Source organism: Solea senegalensis, linkage group LG2, assembly GCF_019176455.1.
Source record: "Solea senegalensis isolate Sse05_10M linkage group LG2, IFAPA_SoseM_1, whole genome shotgun sequence".
Classification (NCBI taxonomy): domain Eukaryota; kingdom Metazoa; phylum Chordata; class Actinopteri; order Pleuronectiformes; family Soleidae; genus Solea; species Solea senegalensis.
In genome coordinates, this window is record NC_058022.1 from 27,176,198 (window position 1) to 27,194,659 (window position 18,462).

The 18,462-nt window shown below is 39.3% G+C and overlaps 1 protein-coding gene across 3 annotated transcripts in view; it reads right to left on the reverse strand.

The window, feature by feature from the left end:
- LOC122765048 (interleukin-1 receptor accessory protein-like 1) overlaps positions 1-18,462 on the reverse strand; it is a 238,644-nt gene that overhangs the window by 117,959 nt on the left and 102,223 nt on the right. For all 3 annotated transcript variants that reach the window (XM_044019106.1, XM_044019107.1, XM_044019105.1), the window contains one exon: positions 4,758-5,037. In XM_044019106.1, coding sequence (XP_043875041.1) covers positions 4,758-5,037 — 280 coding nt within the window. The remainder of the gene's footprint in view (positions 1-4,757; positions 5,038-18,462) is intronic.

Sequence of the window (18,462 nt, forward strand, 5' to 3'; positions counted from 1 at the left end):
CCCCTTCAACCCTGTGACGTATGTGGCGTGGGCACTCTCTCGTCATATGTCCGTAATGTGTTTAGATGTGTGTGACTGTGCTGAATTTGTAAGGGAAAAGTTGCCAGTAATGCTGCAACAGTGTGTGTGTGTGTGTGTGTGTGTGTGTGTGTGTCACAAAAAAGACAAGTCCAGCAGTTTTAAGGACACTGCTATTGATTACCGAATAACTTTGAAGCGACAGTGTGTAACATTTGGTGATTTTGTTGTTGTTGTTTGGTCTCAATAATCAGAGTTGATGTAACATTATTTGTAAAAAAACAAGCTCTGTCAAGCAGTACTATCAGATCTGACTGGTTTTAACTCGGCTCAATGTTGCTGTAGCCTTTGTCTGTCTAGACATAAAACAAATCACTTCCTGTGTGGAGTGGGGAAATGTTGACACAAGATCTGAACACCTTTATACAGAGAAAGAGTTATGTGGAGCTGATGGGTTTAATCAGCATTTTGTGGATTAATTTGACTGCGGTTTAAATGTAACATTTGTTTATATTGAAAGTCATGAAGTACAGCTTTGCATTTACTGGTAATAATTGTTTTTAATGTGCCGTTGCCCAATTTTCTTCCTCCCAGCTGTGTATCTAGACTTGAAACTTTGCAAACTGCAAACCTCATTAAGACATTTGTGTTTTTTCCGCAGTGCAGATGGGTCTCTGTCATCATTTGCATGACGCCACATGGTGACCAAGCTGCTCAAGGAGCATATTTCTATTATTCTTTACTGTGCTTTCTTTCACAGAGACAATGCACATTGATAAATGTCCCGTGTCTGTGACATTGGTCTTGTTTTGTTTACTTGTAACCCTGCCAATGATGATAGTTTGGTTTGAAGACACTAGAGTTGTTTTATTTGCTCTCAAAAAGCCTTGATTCTTCTATGAGACCTTGGAATTGTTCAAACCACTTTGTACAACTATGGGTGTGAATTTGATGCATGGCCCAAGACTACAACAATACAACAAAACAATTATTTTGCAATAATCAATATTACAAGAAATAATTATGTCTAATTGAATAATTCAAAATAAGAGTCAGGAGATAGTAATGCTGGTGAGGCAAGCAACACATTTTTTGGTATTTTGGTATTAAAACGTCAATATTTGTTGCCAGTATATCAGTAATCCTATCATTTTGTATTGCAAGGTTCTACAATTGCTTTGACATGACAGTTCTGCATTGCAATAAGACACTGACCTCAATTTTTAAGGAAGCAAAGTAGGAGAAGTTGCCAGTAATGCTGCAGCAGTGTGTGTGTGATCACTGGCTGAGGTGAAGCTATTGTAAAGGTGCCTCGTGAATATTCTGCCCACACTCTTCATTTTCGCCTAATGCAAGCACACCTGTTACACACAAGTGGCAGAAATCTCCTCTCTTTATGTGAACACATGGGCTCATATATTGAACACAGAGGAGCGTCTGTTTCTATATGACTCTAACCATGTTTCCATTCAACTATATTTACGTGGAATTTGAATGGAACGGGAACACTTAATAATAATAATTAAACCAGAATTTTCTATTAAAAATACTGTATGTGCTTTTCAGGAGTGGATTAACACTAAATAGAATGTGATGAACTGGTGGCAGTGGTGTCTTCACATTAACAATCGTAAAAATGCATGGCAATGGAAATCCACACAATCAATCTGACAGAACTTGATTGCCCAATAATGTGATGTTTGGTGTCGGGTCACCATAGCAACCGTTTTTTATTGAACTATGGCATCACTTAACACGCGCTTCTTCTCCTCTACGATGCATATAATATGCTTGTGAAAAAGGTAGAAAGAAAACTTTCTCGAAAGACTTTGAAAATGTGTTTTTAAAGGTGCTGTGTAAATAAAAATGATTATTATTATAATGTATATTACACAATTAAAGATTCATGTGGAAGAAGGCCAAAGCTATACATATAAAAGCAAAAGATAGCAAAATTATTCAAATAAACTGAGACTTGGATAACTTTATTTGAGCTGTGTAAAAAGCCTTTCAATTCATCCAATAAATAGATAATTTTAATGAAAGGCCGCTTAATGATAGCCATTGCCTTTCTTCAGTACTCACTATAGTATACTGCATAGATTTAGTCTTGATGTGGTTTAATTACAAGACCTTCTCCAGAAATGATGCAGAGTAACATATGTTTGTTGACAGTAACAGTGCGGGGGCCCATGACGACTGGGATAGAACTGTTATAATGTGAGAAGCAAGTTTTTTAGTTCATCCTAGGGTGATATGTTAACACATGTGAGTGCTGATCATCTATAGGATGCATGCTGCTGAGACAAGAGAAAAGAGTAAATATGTTAATTAGAAGGAAAAGTACACGACAAACCAAAAGTACTGGTCTGTTTATTTATATTTCACTGAGACTATAATCAAGGTTTGTATTGACAAATTGTTGGTTGTGCATGTAAAGGAAAAAAAAAATAGAAGAAAGTGACAAAGCAAATAAATATGTTAATTAGAAGGAAAAGTATCTAAATTGCAGGACAAATTGTTGGTTGTGCATGCAAAGCAAATGTCATACTGTAGCCATTTAAGATCAAATGCTTTGTCTTTAAAAGCAGCATTTCAGGCGCTATTACTGCTAAAGTACTTTGGAGTGGCTCCGTTTAATCTCTGACACTGACTCACACAAAGGCAGCACATCACGTGAAAAATATAATTCAGCATTTTTCATTCTACACCAAATATAAATTCAGTTTTACCTGAAATATGGAAGCAATATAAAGTTTGTTCCCCAGACACCATTGTCCTGTCAGTCACAGGCACTCATTATAATAACCAAACTCAACAGAACTCACAGTATATGACTCTAAATCATTCTCATTTGACATTTCGATGATTTATTGCTATGCACCAAGTCAAACTTAACATGACACACACAGGTACAGTACGTTTGCGCTGTCCTATCTTTACGCAACAGGCTCCGCCCCCATTAAATGCCACATTAGAGTATGTCGCTGTACAGAGTCAACTAATGAGCCAGTGAAGGGAAAGCAACCTTTACCTACAAGGTTAATAAGTTATGACTAAATAATGAAGCATGTGCAGGTTTTGCGCATGACTCAGCTTTTTTTTGCCCCTCTCAGCTCAAGTGTTACAAAGTTGACAGTAAACACCTTGTGACAAATTATTCTTATATATTTTTTTTTTTTTAGTTCAGTGAATATAATTTAGTGGGCTCATCTATCAACAGAAAAGGATAATAGAATATATATGTCTTGTTATTTAAGAAAAAGGCCTTTATAAGACACCAGAGCGGTTCCTGGAATCTGGACCACAATATGAGTTTTGTGTTAAATTTTCATTGGAAAGAAGGATTTTTTTTATTACTTGAGATTAAGGAAACAGATTCTGGCTTGTGTATGGGTACGTGGATGAACACCAGGTGTATAGCATTTCAAGAACTTCCTGTGGCAACCAACACTCCCTTTAATTCATAAAAATGATGGTTTCCTTTATTCCTTAAATTACAATTAGTAAATGTTTTCTCTACAAATAACATGCGTCTACATAACGGGGTCTCGCTGTATTAATCTAAAGAGCAAGATAGTGAAGATTAGAAGTGAACACACCCAGCTGCAATGGAAGCTTTGATTAACAAGAGAAATCAGCAGAGCTGATTGTAGCATCAATGCTGGCAGTTTGAGAATAAAGGTCAGCGTTGTAAATCCATGTCGGAATTGAACAGTGAGTGAGTGGAACACACTTGGCGTGCAAAAACATGGTCCCAGCCTGCAGAAAGCAGACACAGGTAACAGAGAGAGATCCTGTGCAAATGAAAAGTACTTTGTAATCACAACTCGTGTTATTTATCACCACGATGGCAAAAACAAGTGTTGCTCCTAAATTTGTTTGTGAATGATAAGAGACTGGCGACCGAGCAACTCCGCGTGTCCAAATCAAACCTCATGGTCCTACTTTCTGTGTGATTACACAATAACTCTGAGCTAAGTGATTGTCTACCTCCAGAAAACGATGCCATCGCTGGTGAATAGAGGACTGCTGCCGGTTCACTAAAACCTCTTAGAACTGAGCTTATTGAAAAACAGGGGAACCTGTGTTGAATGTGACCGCTAAAAAGCATATAATTTACCTGTCCCAAATGAATTGCGTTATCGCCGAAAGATGAATGATTCCATGAATTTAGTTTGTAATTCTCACAAGATTACAGTAACAGGAGCTTTGCCTTTCTATCTGGCTGGCCACAGCCTAACCTACATGTTATAATGAAAACTTCTGCCATTATGAGTTTCAAAGCCAGAAATTTTGCCCACATTATTGAAGTCATAAATCAAACAATTGTCTCCCCTATCCACCATCCGGCAAGTGGAAAAGGAACAGAGTCCCTGGCTTTCTTTTTTTACCTTTCCTCTGTCTTGCTGTAATGAATTGCTGTCCGTTCTTTTTCATATCACTCTTGCACACTTTTAGAGAAAAGTACTTGCAAAGGCCAGAGAGAAATGGATTGACCAATTGCACCAAATGGCTCACAATCCACCAGAGGAAAATAAAGAAATAATTTAGCAGTTAAAGGCACGCAGAGGAACCCCATTCGGTTGAATGATGCTCAGAAAATTACCGAGCAGTGCTTTGTCAGAGATGAGTGAAATGAGAATTAGGGCGGAAAGAAGTTAAAAAAAATAATTATGTATACTCAAAAGCAAGAAATACATTATGTGCCCAGGTAACCGTGGCTGAGAGGAGCTTACCTTAATACACAGGAATAGTAGCCTACATCCTCCAGCTCCGCTGGTCGAAACCATATGGCGTCCTCCTCCTTGCTCATCCTTGTGCCATCAAAACTGATGGGTTCTTCAAAGTCCCCGTGTCCCACACTTTTGTACCACATGAGGCTGAGTCCTGCGCTCTGCGCATGGGTGTAGTTAGCCCGGATATATCCATAGAACAAAGCACACTTAATCCGTACCGGTTCCCCCAGAAGTGCCTTGTATTTCAAGTAGTCCACCGACCAATCGGTGCAGCCTTCAACTGAAAGAAATGGACAAAGAGAAGGAGAAATAAGCAGAGAAATCATGCAGCGAAAATTGTAAATGGCAACCAGGATAAGACCACTTTCAATGCTGTCATCGGCTCGACTGTTCATGCACTAAGAGCTCTTGTATGATAATCAATCAACCTTTTCCTTCACACTGCACTGATCCGTACAGTGAATCGCTTTTGTGTTTCACAATAAGGCACACATGACAATGTGAGTATTAGCACATAGACAGTCTGTATAAGAGCTGGTTATATACGAGGCAAGAGAACAAGCAGGCGTCGTTGTAATATGTTCTTTCCAGTCATATAAAGATAAATAAACGATAAAGAGGCTTGTGTAATACCGTGCCCGCTGAAGTGAGCACTATTACAGTGGTTCTCAAACTTTTCATACAGAGTAACACCAGAGAAAATATGGAGGTCTCCAAGTAACACCATTATCGCCAACGTTAAAAGTCAGCTTCAGACGTTTCACAGGAGGCAGATTTACTAATTTGCTCTCTCATCATCCTTCTCTTCCTCACATATACTTCAGACACTGGTATAGAAAAATTAGATGAAGCTCGAGCGAGAGATATGGTGACTAATAATAATAATTTATTATTATTGTTTAATTGTCAATGCACTCCAGTCAATATTTCTAATTTTCCACCAGTGTATCACCAGAGGACGCTTGCGCATTACTGGTGGCACACTTACCACAGTTTGAGAACAAAGGCACTATTACATTCATGTGAAACACCAAACATTAAAGCGGGAATCATTTCACTTTCTGATCAAACCACTCACTCCCTATGACCAGATAAATTGAAAAAAACATGCAAACTCCACACAGTGACTAGTGTATCAATCAATACTATATACAGTCTATGTGCATATATATTTATAGAAAGGTTTCATCACATAACCTCGTTGGCTTCAATCGTTTCCTGGTATCACAAAAACAACTCAGATTTAATGGGAGTAAATAACCAAGGAAAGCTAAAGAGTGCCGCATGGGACCAGATGGATGAACAGTAAGTCTGTGCACAAAGGTTTACAATAAAATGACACGGGAGTTAACGTTATTTGCTCCACTTTATAGCCGAGTGAACAGTGATTATAGCTGCAGTATTTGACAGGGACTCTTCAGAGGAAATATACTGCCGCTTCTTTATTGCCTGTCTCTGTCACTGCGACTCAGGATAAAATAAGATTAACATTAGTTGTAGAATGAGCGTGACAATCTCATAATAATGGGAAATTCAACATCTAGATTTCAATAACAACTGAGCAAACCTCACTAACACCATGGATGGAACAAATTAAGGTAATTTGATTTAAAAAACAAATACTAGATCAACCTTGAAATGAGATCTGCTTTGTTGAACTTGAGTTGAGCTTTCTAACTATAAAGAATGTTGCTTTAATTTTAAAAAACTTTGTATCTTCTGGAAAATAGCACTGAAAATTCTACGTTGCATGTCTACGAAATTAGATAAAAGCTGCTGAGCTTGTGGAGCATTTTATTTTTGCAATTATTCAATTCTCCTAGACTCGAAAAACAAGTTGAACTAAAAACAAGTGCGACATCTCCTTTACCTTTCCCATTTTCCCTGTGTGTCTGACATCCTCCTTTCTCTCGCTTCACCTCCCTGCGTCACTCTTGCTTTAAAAAACATCTGGCGTGCACAGCTGCTGCAGATTCAACAGGCTTCACTAATTGAGCCTCTATAAATGTGTTATTTACCAAAGAAGTGACTTGGCCACCAATCAGTGAGATGCAAAGCATGTGACGGTTGTAGGGGGGGGAGCGAGTGGTGTTGGCAGAGAAGGATTTAACACTGCTGATTTATGTAAATTCTTTGTGTTTTGGTGTACCGTGCAAGTCATGCTGACAGAGGAAGCAGCGATGCTACATGCTTGAGGAACAAAGGTGGGGAAAATGCATATGAAGGGCACACTAAATCACTTGAAGAGCGAAAAATGGGGACACCATAATGTTACAGTGAGATATTGAGAGCAGCTACAGTGGTGCTTAATAGCCGAAGATCCATCAGTTACCAAAATCTTGCAGTAACAGATTTTGGTGCCATTCAATCAGAATAACAGAGGAAAGTCCAGTTGAGGGAGGAAATCCATCATTGAGGAGCATGAGAGAGAGAGAGAGAGCGAGATCTACCACAGTGTATTGCAGAAATGTTTTGGGGGGGATTTTAATAAAGGCAGTCCTTTTTATCCCAAGTGGGAAAACACAGACTTTCTTTCACTTTCTATCACAACCACAACTGGTCTTTTGGGCTGTTTTTGCAGTTCAGCAGCCACACCAAGCTGAACTGCAAGCATCAACAGAATTTGACCAATATTAAATCATTTTTTTATTGATTAAAGTGTGAGTCCATCAGTGGCAATAGGGAAAAGTTGGCAATAGCAGGTGACAATTTGGCTGTGTTCACACCTGGTGTCAACTATTAACTTCCGCCCTAAGTGATTCCATTCCACGACTGTTTAAATGCTTTCTCTGATCACATGACACCAGACCTGGCTTCCCGGGTTCCCTGTCTTGCACACTCACATCATGTTTGTTTCCAAGAATAAAATTATGTAAACTGACTCAAGAGAAAGAAAAAAGAGAGGGGATCTTGAACAAATCAAAGCTGTTCTCAAACTGCTGTAACATGACAGGAGATTAAACATTTGTGATTCATGATTAATAGGATGCGTTCAGACCTAAACTTAGCACGATGTGCATATGACTGGACCATTCAGGATGGATGTTAATACTAAGTGTGAATGGGATCTTTGACGCCCCAACACTAACCAACACATCCCACCCATTTCTGTTGGTCCTCTTTTCAGAGCTGCATCCTGAAAACACTGAAAGTCATTGTCTGTGGCGAAACTGTGAATTTAAGCAGCACATTTTCTGCCACCTTTCTGTATCAGCCTCACTAACATCTGGCTATCCTCTCTGCATCAGTGGTTAATGTCTCTCTGGCTTGTTGTGAAGACCCCTTTTCTTTTTCTTCTTTTTTTTTTAAGGTGACTTCATGGCGATCAGGATGAGAAGAGGATTTCAACAAATAGCATAAATATATGGTTAAGGAACAAAATGTGATTCAAATGAAAAATATTAATTGTTAAGCCACAAATCACCTAATTTGTCTCCTGTTGTAAAACAGTTCAGCAGATTAAGCAGGTTAAAAAAGAGCACAGCTACAAACAAAATGCTGCAATTCATCCATCACAACACAGATCGTGATAAAAAAATACACTTTAGAGTGAGTGGTTTGTGGGTTTTCTTTTTATATTAGTCTTATCATTTCAGTCTCAGGCAGGTTTGATGGCTCATTTTACTACACATATTATAACAATGTCCGACCTGTTCACAAGCTCATCCTATAGTTAACAGGAAGTCGTTTTCTTCATTTCATGAGAACAGCATGTTCTGATGCAAAGCTTTGACATGAGCCTGTGCACTCCCTGTTTTATTTCTGCAATTATTTGGGTCTTCCCAGGAGCGGAACAATAAAAAATAAAAAAATAAAAAAACCTACAAAGAGTGAATAACAAGAAACTAAATTAAGCAAATAAAAATGCTGAAGACAGCGTGAGCTCTGCAAGCTACCAAACAGCACAATCGTTTCATTGTGATCAAGTCCAAACTGTTACTATGGCAACAATGGGTCAGCCCTTCGCTTATCAAGAACCAGCTAATTAGTTTGTGGACGATAATAACTTGACGATTTAAGGTAAGACTACGACAGCAGAGATGGTTTTATCTTGTAATAATGTGTCCTAATTGAGACTCTGAAGTGTTTTACGCTCACGACTAATAAAAACAGCAGGAGGGAGGAAAAGACCATGCGAGTAGACAGCCACACCAACACAACAATACCTTTAGTTTGGCAAATAAAAACATGAAGCCCAATTTGTTGACATGTCATACCAGAAACAAAAACACATGCACAATTAGTCGGTGCTGCTGTGATTTTTACTGCACACGTGTAACAAAGAAAAAACTTTACATTTGTGAGAAGATTCACAGATTTAATGTTCTTCTTTCGTGCTGCGCAACATCATTTTTTATTTAAAGCCGTGTGTTAACAAGACTAATGTCCCAATCCAGTGGCTGCCTCATAGCAGGCCACAATTCATCGCTTGACACTTTGGATAATTGTCTCTAGGCAAAGCTTAAAGAGTTGCATAACACTTTAAATGTATGCTCTAGCAGAGGGGTTAAGTCGTCTCTGTGGCAACACACTACAACCTATTCTCTGGTTTGTATCCATATCTTTGCTGTTTTTTCTTTGTTTTGATAATGGACGAGTTTGATGAAGATGTTGACATAACTGTGGGGAAAGATATTTTGAAATGAGAAAAACTGGAGTCTGAGAAACTGACATGGTCAATGTGGAGGTTGAAACAATCATGAGAACAACAGGGAGGAAAAATTAAAATGTAATGGTGACCAATTATACTGCGTGACAAAATATTATAGTGGCCACAAAACAAGGACATTGCTCGTCACACTTAAATACTGCAAACAAATTCATGCAGTCACATTCCACCTTTACTTGTGGTAAATTCCATTTTCCTCTGATAGTACATGACCCCGTGGGTCTATTCTTTGTATTGCAAGAGAATTCTCCAAGTGCCCGAGACGCCCCGCTAAAATGGTCATTGCTGCCCAAACATCTTCTGCACACACACAGAAAAAAGCTAAGGACACATTTACTGAGACATGCTTTCCGTTTGTCAGCACAGACTGGATTTGGTACCAGGAAAAACAAAGTAAATGCATCACTGCCAAACATCAGACAGCCCGGCTCTGTCATTTTCTTTTCCCATCAGTGCTACAAATGAACACTCAGTCCAGTCATTTTTACAGTTCAACATTTTCCCTTTTGCTGAAGAAGAATGTCTCGTGGAATGGCAACAAAGAGTAAACTGCTCCAGACGAGGTATTTTGATGTTGTCGCAGGAGCAGGACTTTCTTACCTCAACACTACGATGCGCATCATTTTTACACTAACTGGTTCAGCAAAAAGGTAAAATAACAAAAACTTAAATTGGCCGTACAAACTCTGAATTAAATAATTAAATTACATATATATGTAAGTGAACTGTCCAGGGTGTACCCCTCCTATAGATAATGGATGGAAGCGGTAGATAATGGATGTTTTTCTGATAAAAACAAAAAATAAGACAAAAAAAGTGAAACACACAACATATATATATATATATATATATATAACTCAAATATATAAGACAGTGGAAATAAAATACGTTTTTGAAACCACCCTAAGGCAAACAATTAAAATATCCACAGTTAAACTGAGAAAAATAAAAACAGAACAATTCGAAATGAATTTCCCTTCAAGGCTGAACTACAGCCCAACTGTGGGTTTGCTGTGTTTATCTCATGCCGGCGCCAATATGTGTTATCTTCAACCTATCCTCAAGTCTTCAGACTTTTGACTGAGGGTTATCCTTCATTTCATGAAGTGAGGGTGGGGATTCAACATAATCTCTTGGCTGGAAACAAACATGGTACAAAGCCTAATTGAACTCATTAAACATTTCCCTGCTCACCAGATTTTCTTTTTTTGCTGGATCACAATTTGTGATGGAATTGGGCAATTTCGCTGAGTGATAATCACATCTCCAAAAGCACTTCAGCCACAGGGACTATCAAGTGTTAGCAGTGTTGGCAGCTTTGCTGTACATGACTAATAAATAGAAAGGGGGTAATATCTCGGTCGCCGTCCCCGAGTGTATCTGGCGCCCCAGCGATCGTGTTCAGCTGCAAAAACTGTAAAAATTAACTGTCAACTGGCATGTTTTACCGTATGATGGCAGAACAAACGTTTGAACAGCACCGTGTGTGGAAGTCAGGATTTAATAGATACAACACCAAAATGGGGTCCTTTCAATTCCCAATTTTACACCATGCAGTTAAACAAAGACAGGGCTGTTTGTCAGGCCTGCCTTGTTTTTATGTTTGTTATGTTTGTCTCATTTGTGCAACTACATAAAAGAGATTTAGAAAAAATTCATTTACCTGTGGTTTTATGTGTCGAACCAAATCAAACCATGGACTTGATTCATGTAAGAGATAACAGTTCTGATACCAAATGTAATTGGAGGCATACGTTCATTGTTTTAATGTCAAAATATGTCAGTAAATATCAACCAAAGGCTCATTTATGCTGAATGTTTGACTATGAAATGGTTGGAAACTTCTTCTGTAAGGTTGGGTGTTCCCTACAACCTCATGATTTAATATGTATCACGATATATATACATACTGTGATACTTAATTTCACCATATTTTACACAGAAGAGCAAGGGCAATGGACAAGTTTGACAAAACAGATAACAGATAAAATGGAACAGCACCCCTGGATCGAGCCAATAAGTGGAGATTTGACTTTTTACAGCCTTTTGCCAAAGATTTATGTGTATATGCTTAAATCAACATGCATAAAATTAAGTTGTGATTCATTCATCAAACATATATCTCTTGTAAAACTGTGGTTTACCATTTCAAAAGAATATTAGGTGGTAGAGAATTTGATGTAAACATAATCAAGAAATGTTATAGTATGCATAAATTTGCCCATGATTTATGTTGGAGATGGGTCATGATAGCAGCACCTCTGCAAGTTGTGCTTTATTACGTAATTCACATTAAAATGAGCATAGTTTATAGAAATGTGAGTTTTAGTGCAGGAGCTTGAGCTTGAACAGACACAACAAAGATGCTAGTAAACATGAAAACACAACAATGGTTGCGTTTGTGTTTTAAAGGGCAGCACAATAAACTTTAACAAATGCTAGGTCATTATGCTCCTGGAACATGAAAAACAGGCACTGGCTCTTCCTGCAGAGGAGGTGATGGGCTCATAAACTGGGTTACAGGTCTGCTGAGGGGTAATCGTATGCAGATTGAGTCAAGTCACCATGGACGCTCCCACAGAGCGTCAGTTTTCTCATAAGCACTCACGGAGATGGTTGGCCACCATTTTTCTCCATAAAAGTGCCAGTGTAATTCAATCAGAAATGTGTGCATACATTAGGGCCTACGCTTGGATTGGACAAACAACACAAGCATTTGTACACACATCAGGACACTCTATGAGGTGACACAATATCAACCTTTACTTGCCCTCAAAGACTGTAGTGTCTTGGCTGCCCTGCATGGCTCCAGTTTCCCCAACGGAACCTATCAACTTCACAGCCTCTTTTGCCAGAGCAGTGAGGGAGGGAGGGAGGGAGGGGAGGAGGTTGGTAGGGAGAAAGATGTCTCAAAATCTTGACCTGCCATTTTCCACCTTGTGAAAACGCTGTTGCAGCAGAGTGGGTCTCAATTAAGAGGAAAATAGCTCTAATGTGTAGGAAAGGTAACCTCTCAGCTGCCGGCAAGCAGGGGGAGATTACAGACGTGACTTTAGTACCTCAAGCTAAAGCAGAATGAGTCATCAGACGATAAAGAAAATCAGCCGCAGCCCCCCTGCATGTAGGCAAAATACAGTTTGTTCACTCATGCGATAAACAAGACTCAGATCATGTGCTTGAAAAAATCATCTATTTCTAGAATTATAGCAGGGACATAAAGGTGCGTATACTGCTGGTGTAATGGCACTGCAACAGGAAGGAAATGCAAACGCTATGGGCCATATGGTGGCATAAAAGTGAGTCTTTAACCACCTGTGTGTGCACAGTGATTTATAAATATCCAGAGATGCAGTGCTGGGGCCCAAATGTTAATAGCCCAACATTTTATGAAATATGCTTATTAAGTATGGAGCTGGAATCAAGAGGTAATTAGCTTAACTTAAAGTTAGCATAAGAACAGGAGGCGAGGGCAAAGAGCTACAGTGAAGAGATGTGTCTGCCAACATCTCTAAAGCTAATTAATCAACTAACCGACACATGAACTCAGATTTTTCTGTTTCGCTCATGGTTTCTGGGGAAACTCGCTGCAGCAGAGACACTGCACAGAAGCCGTGCATGGACTCATCAACTGTTGTTCGGAATCAAACAGCTCCAAGTACATTGTCTCAAATATCAAAAGATGAATGACAAAAATAATGTCTAATTATGTTTTTTATTATCATTACAACTTTTATATAAGCGGGGAAGCCTCACAGGCAGCCACAGTACAATTTACAGAGACGCAAGATAATATTCATGAAATATTCATCAATAATTCTGCTTCGTATGATTGCTTAAAGGTTAAAAACAAGCCCCGCATCAGTTCATTTCTTTGTGCACGCCATAAATTAACAACTTTATTTAAAGCTTAAAAGCTGCTAATGCTAGCTTTTAAGGGATTTAATAAAGAGTCCAACATCCATTCTGCAGTATTCAAATCAAATAAGGAAATGTTATCATTCATTTCTAATCCATGATGTTCAGCTAGTTGAATGACCTAATTTTGATATACAACCAATCCACTGTTTTTCTTTCAATGATTTGAGGTTACTGACCTTCTCGTTTTACTATTGGAAAGTCAAACCGAAATATGTTAAGACCATTCCATAAAATTTGAAGAAAAGCACCAGCTTCTGTTGTCAGAAACTAAATGTGATGATTAAATGTCGAAGTGAAGCAGATTATTTCATGATTGCAATGACATTTAGCTTTAGTCCTTTAGAACAGCGCTGTCTCCACTATACTTCATCTTCATTTGTTGTCTGTCTCTCTCTCTCTCCCCCAACTCCCTCTCTTCATTGATGGCCACTAGGCTGTCATTTATATGCAAATACTCAAGTGTGAGTGGGAAAAAAAAAAAGAAATTGTTTTTTCTTTTTATCGCAAAATAAACATTGCTCACAATCTTGCTGGCTTTCCCTTAACTGTATCAGATTCAGCTCTACTGATTGGATATGGCCTCCAGAGGGAGCAGCGCCTGCTGCCTCCAATCATAGGTTAAACGCTGACAGGGACAGAAAGCACAGTGAGGAGGCTAATGGGAAAAGGTACAAGGCCCACTTCACCACGTTGGGCCCATGCAGGGAAGAGAATAAGGGAAGGGGCATGAAAGGAAAATAAAAAAAAAACACACACAAAACCAAGGCCAAGTATAAGTACAGGTAGAGCACATGCTGTTATTTCCTATACTGTCACATTTTATGAAGGTATGAATGTCTTCAAATGTGGGCACATTCTTTCAAATTTAAAATAAAGTTCCAGTCTATAAATTATTCAAGGAATGACCCGTTTTGTAACAGCTGTGTCCTTCATGTGAAAACAGACTCCGTCAAGCAAAACTGAATTCCCTCCTGAAATGTTTTCATGGACACTTCTTTGTGTTTTCAGACATACTCCAACCTGTATGCAGCCGCCTCGCTTTACTAGCTCAAAGACGCTGTTGCCTCGATCTGTCTCGACACAAAACAAATCACTTCCTGCGCAGGCGGGAAATGTCACCAGGATCTAAACGCTGATATACTTGGAAACACAGGGAGAGTCGTGTGGAGGTGAGAGGCTTAAACAACATGGTGTGAACTCATGCGACAATGGTTTGGATGTAATGTGAGATTTAAAAGTTGTGTAAATGCAGTTCAGTCGACTGAAGTATAATGTAACTATAATACAGATCTGAACAACTGAATGTTTGTGCTACATATTTCACTAAAATATCATGTTTGTGAGATGGTAAAGGATATGCATTCACAGAAAATAGCAGTGACAACAGAAATATTAAAATGTGAGTTATTAAACAAACATTATTATCCAACACTCATCTAGATCCAGTGTCGTCTGTGTTCAGATCACAAGCCTCTGTTGTATCCATATGTTTATTCCCAGTTTGTGCTTATTCCAGGGGAACGTTTGACAGGCAGCAGATGTAAAAGTGATTCTGGCTGTGGTGTCTCATCCACAGAGAGTACTTTATGATCAGAAAATCATCTTTCCTCATCTTCCCCACGGCGCCACTAATCCTCTCATCTAACAAACAGCTTTGGGAGGTGTCGAGAAACACAGCGTCAACAATAGTGACTGGTACTGCATTGCAGACATGACTGCACAAGAGTGTGGCTAAGACTTTCTTTTCCCACTCTCTCTCACCTGCCCACACACACACATAGAACGGGCCACACAATCCATGTTGCCTTCACTGTCAGGCTTGTTATTCTGTGCTGCATCATGGTGGTGTGGGTGTGCAAAGCCGGTGACTCAGGCCCGCTCCACCACAGACACCGACACACCATTTTGGCGTTGTGCTCCGATGCCCACGTGAAATGAGCACTGGTGATGAAAATAGAGCATGCCCAGATGGAGAGAGCGAGAGAGAGAGGGAGAGAGAAAGAAAAAGAGAGATAAAGAGAGAGCGAACCTCATCACATCAGCTTCTGTCAGCCGTCTGTGAAATGATAAGATGGAAAAATATGTGACAAAGCAAACGGCCATCCTGATGGGCGCCGCTGTCTGCTCTCATACGCCAACTCTGACCTCGTTTTTTTTGTCTCTCAATTTTTCCCACACTGTTAACTATGAGAGCATCATCACTCTCTCTCTCGCGCCTTTGTACTCTTCAATCTCTCGACTTTGCATTTCCTCTATCTCCAAGCTATTAAATTCTCATTCAGAGGAATGGGAGGGTGAGGTGACGTTCTGCCAGAAGTTCAAAGACAGGAAGAGAATGATGATAAAGATTTGATTCAAGCAGCAAATCTGCAAGGACAGTCAGGACCCCAACAGCCACACAAGTAAGGTCATGTGCACTCTAACTCACTGGAGGCTTTAACAAATAATTTAGCAGGTGTAGACAATGACACTTTTCTGGTCATAAATGTTTTGAAGGTTGAGATATTTGAAAGGAAGTCAGAGTTACAGTAATCTGCAAAAGTCTTTTGCCACCATATGTTTTGTTTTCCTCTCCATACCACCTGCCCCGAAGGTCATTCAGCTGTTCTGCCCCCCAACTCTGGAATACACTCCCCCACCACAGCTGAAACAATAAAGTCACAGTCTACCTTCAAATCCCAAATACTTCACCGATTTGCATTTAGCTTTGTATTACTAGAATAGGTTTAGTATATTTGAAAAATGGTGCTTCCCAACCTCAGTTTCCCCCAAGTTGAGAAATATCTTCATTCTTTTCTTTATTACGTGCCCACCATGACACTTGGTCCTGTTAGCGTAACTGTTAGCAAAGATGGCGGACACTGTTTACATTCTGGGAATGAGGTCCCGTCCCCCGACGAGTGGGCCTAAAAAGTGCGGAATTAGCGTTGCAGGTTCAAGTCTCGGACCAAGTGTCACTGGTGGGCACGTAACAAAAAAAGAATGAAGATATTTCTCGACTCAGGGGAAACTGAGGTTGGGAAGCACAATTTTTTCAAAAAATACTACTGCTATTCTATAGTAATACAAAGCTAAATGCAAATTGGTGTAAGTGTTCTTTTAAAAATTACTTATTCAGATTAGCCATCGTGACCGTCTATCACCGACCACCCCACTATGACCCCAGCCATCTTGTATAATACATATAACAACCTTGTATTGTATTGTATTGTTTTTTAACCTCCATCTACTGTGTTGATCTTGTCCATTTTACCCTTACTATTGTATGACTGTTTTTTTTATTTAATGTGTAAAGTGGCCTTGAGTGTTAGCAAGGCGCTTACAAATAAAATATATTACTATTATTATTATTCTTCAGCAATGCTATAATGACCACACAGTATAATTATTTACTTAATTACTTTATGAGAAGCCTGTATATAGCTTTAAAATAAGAAAAACTGCATCTACAGATTAAAGTGCCACGTATTTGTCGTGACCTATCCTTACACTTGAACAATAGCACAACCTTGGCTCTCTTAAACCCTAATTAACATTATGGGTAAAACCTGTGTTTATCCAACAGTTTCCTGTCAACAAATATCTGCTGTAACAAAGGTCTATTATACCAGGTTTATTCAAGACATGGTGGAGCATCACATACACATGTCATAAGAGTTAAATTCATTGACAGATTGATAATATACAAGACCTACTTTCAGTCACATCATTCCAATCCAAACGTCATTAAAGATAGATAGACAGACAGGCAGGCAGGCAGACGGATAGACTATTTCAAACATGTTCAACATCTACAATGACAACACATTTACATTTCCAATAAAATAAAATAACAAAGCTGCCGCTTCTCTAATCATTTTGTGCAGTGTAAGTGCCAAGAAAAACACAACCAGAACACATTTGCAGACACATAAAAACACAGGCACATAATGCAGCAGGCACAATAAAGTATACACACACACACATACCGCACACACTACAGTCACACACAAGCAGTCAGGAATCTGGGGAAACCCACTGGCCTGGAACAAGAGTAGAGCCAGAGCTTCCCATTAGAGGACATTACTGTCAAACAGTGGAACGAAAACTACCTGCTGTACACTGATTACCAACCTACCTCCAGCTACAATTCAATTACAAACTAGATAATATGAGGCACTGCACTCATTTTCAGTGACAACGAGCCAGTGACATTGAAGTAAGGACAGCAGGAGGGGGTGCTCTGTTCCTTATGTATTCCTGAATCACAACTTTAGTTCTTTTGGGTTCAGTTTACCAACATGTCTTTGCACAACGCAAAGGTCAAGTACTCAACTCCATCATTCGGATGCTACATAACAAACAGGGTCATGCAGTGCCTGTTAATCTGCCCAGAGCAGGTCAATATTTAAATAACAGACTTATGAAATGTTTCTCTGTGCTTATGAAATGTTTCTCAGTGCTTGTTGTTGTTGTTTTTTGCTCGTGAAAAACATTAAAACCACAATTTAAGGGTGTCCTCAACTTCTCTAAGAAGCGAAATTAATTATCTGACATCCATCCATTTTCCACTGCTTTATCCTCCACAGGAGGGTCACGGGGGGAGCGGTCCCAATCTGAAATAGGGTGATAGGCGAGGTACACCCTGGACAATTCACCAGTCCATCACAGGGCCACATATAGAGACAAACAACTATTCAATTTAGAGGGTCCAAATTTACCTAATCCCCATATTGCTTGTTATTGGATGGTGGGAGGAAGCCGGAGAACCTGGAGAAAACCCATGCAGACAAGGGGAGCACATGCAAACAGGCCCTTGTTTGAACCCGGTGCTAATCACTACACCCACTGTGTGGCCCTATCTGGCCATGTAGTGATAATTATTAATCTTTTAACACCCATAATAAATCCATAAGATAGCTTTAAGGTAAAAGCAGGAAACCAGCACATTAAACAGTAACCTCTAATGACTTGTTGTGGCAGACATTGTCAAGCGGTGTTGTTCCAGATGCCCCAGTGACGCAGTGCCGTAAAAACACTTCAGTTTACAGCATGCATAAGTGATCTGAGTCCATCGAGACCCATCCAGGTTTAAACAGAGATTTCAAAATTTTATTCAGGATCGGTGACATTCCCTGG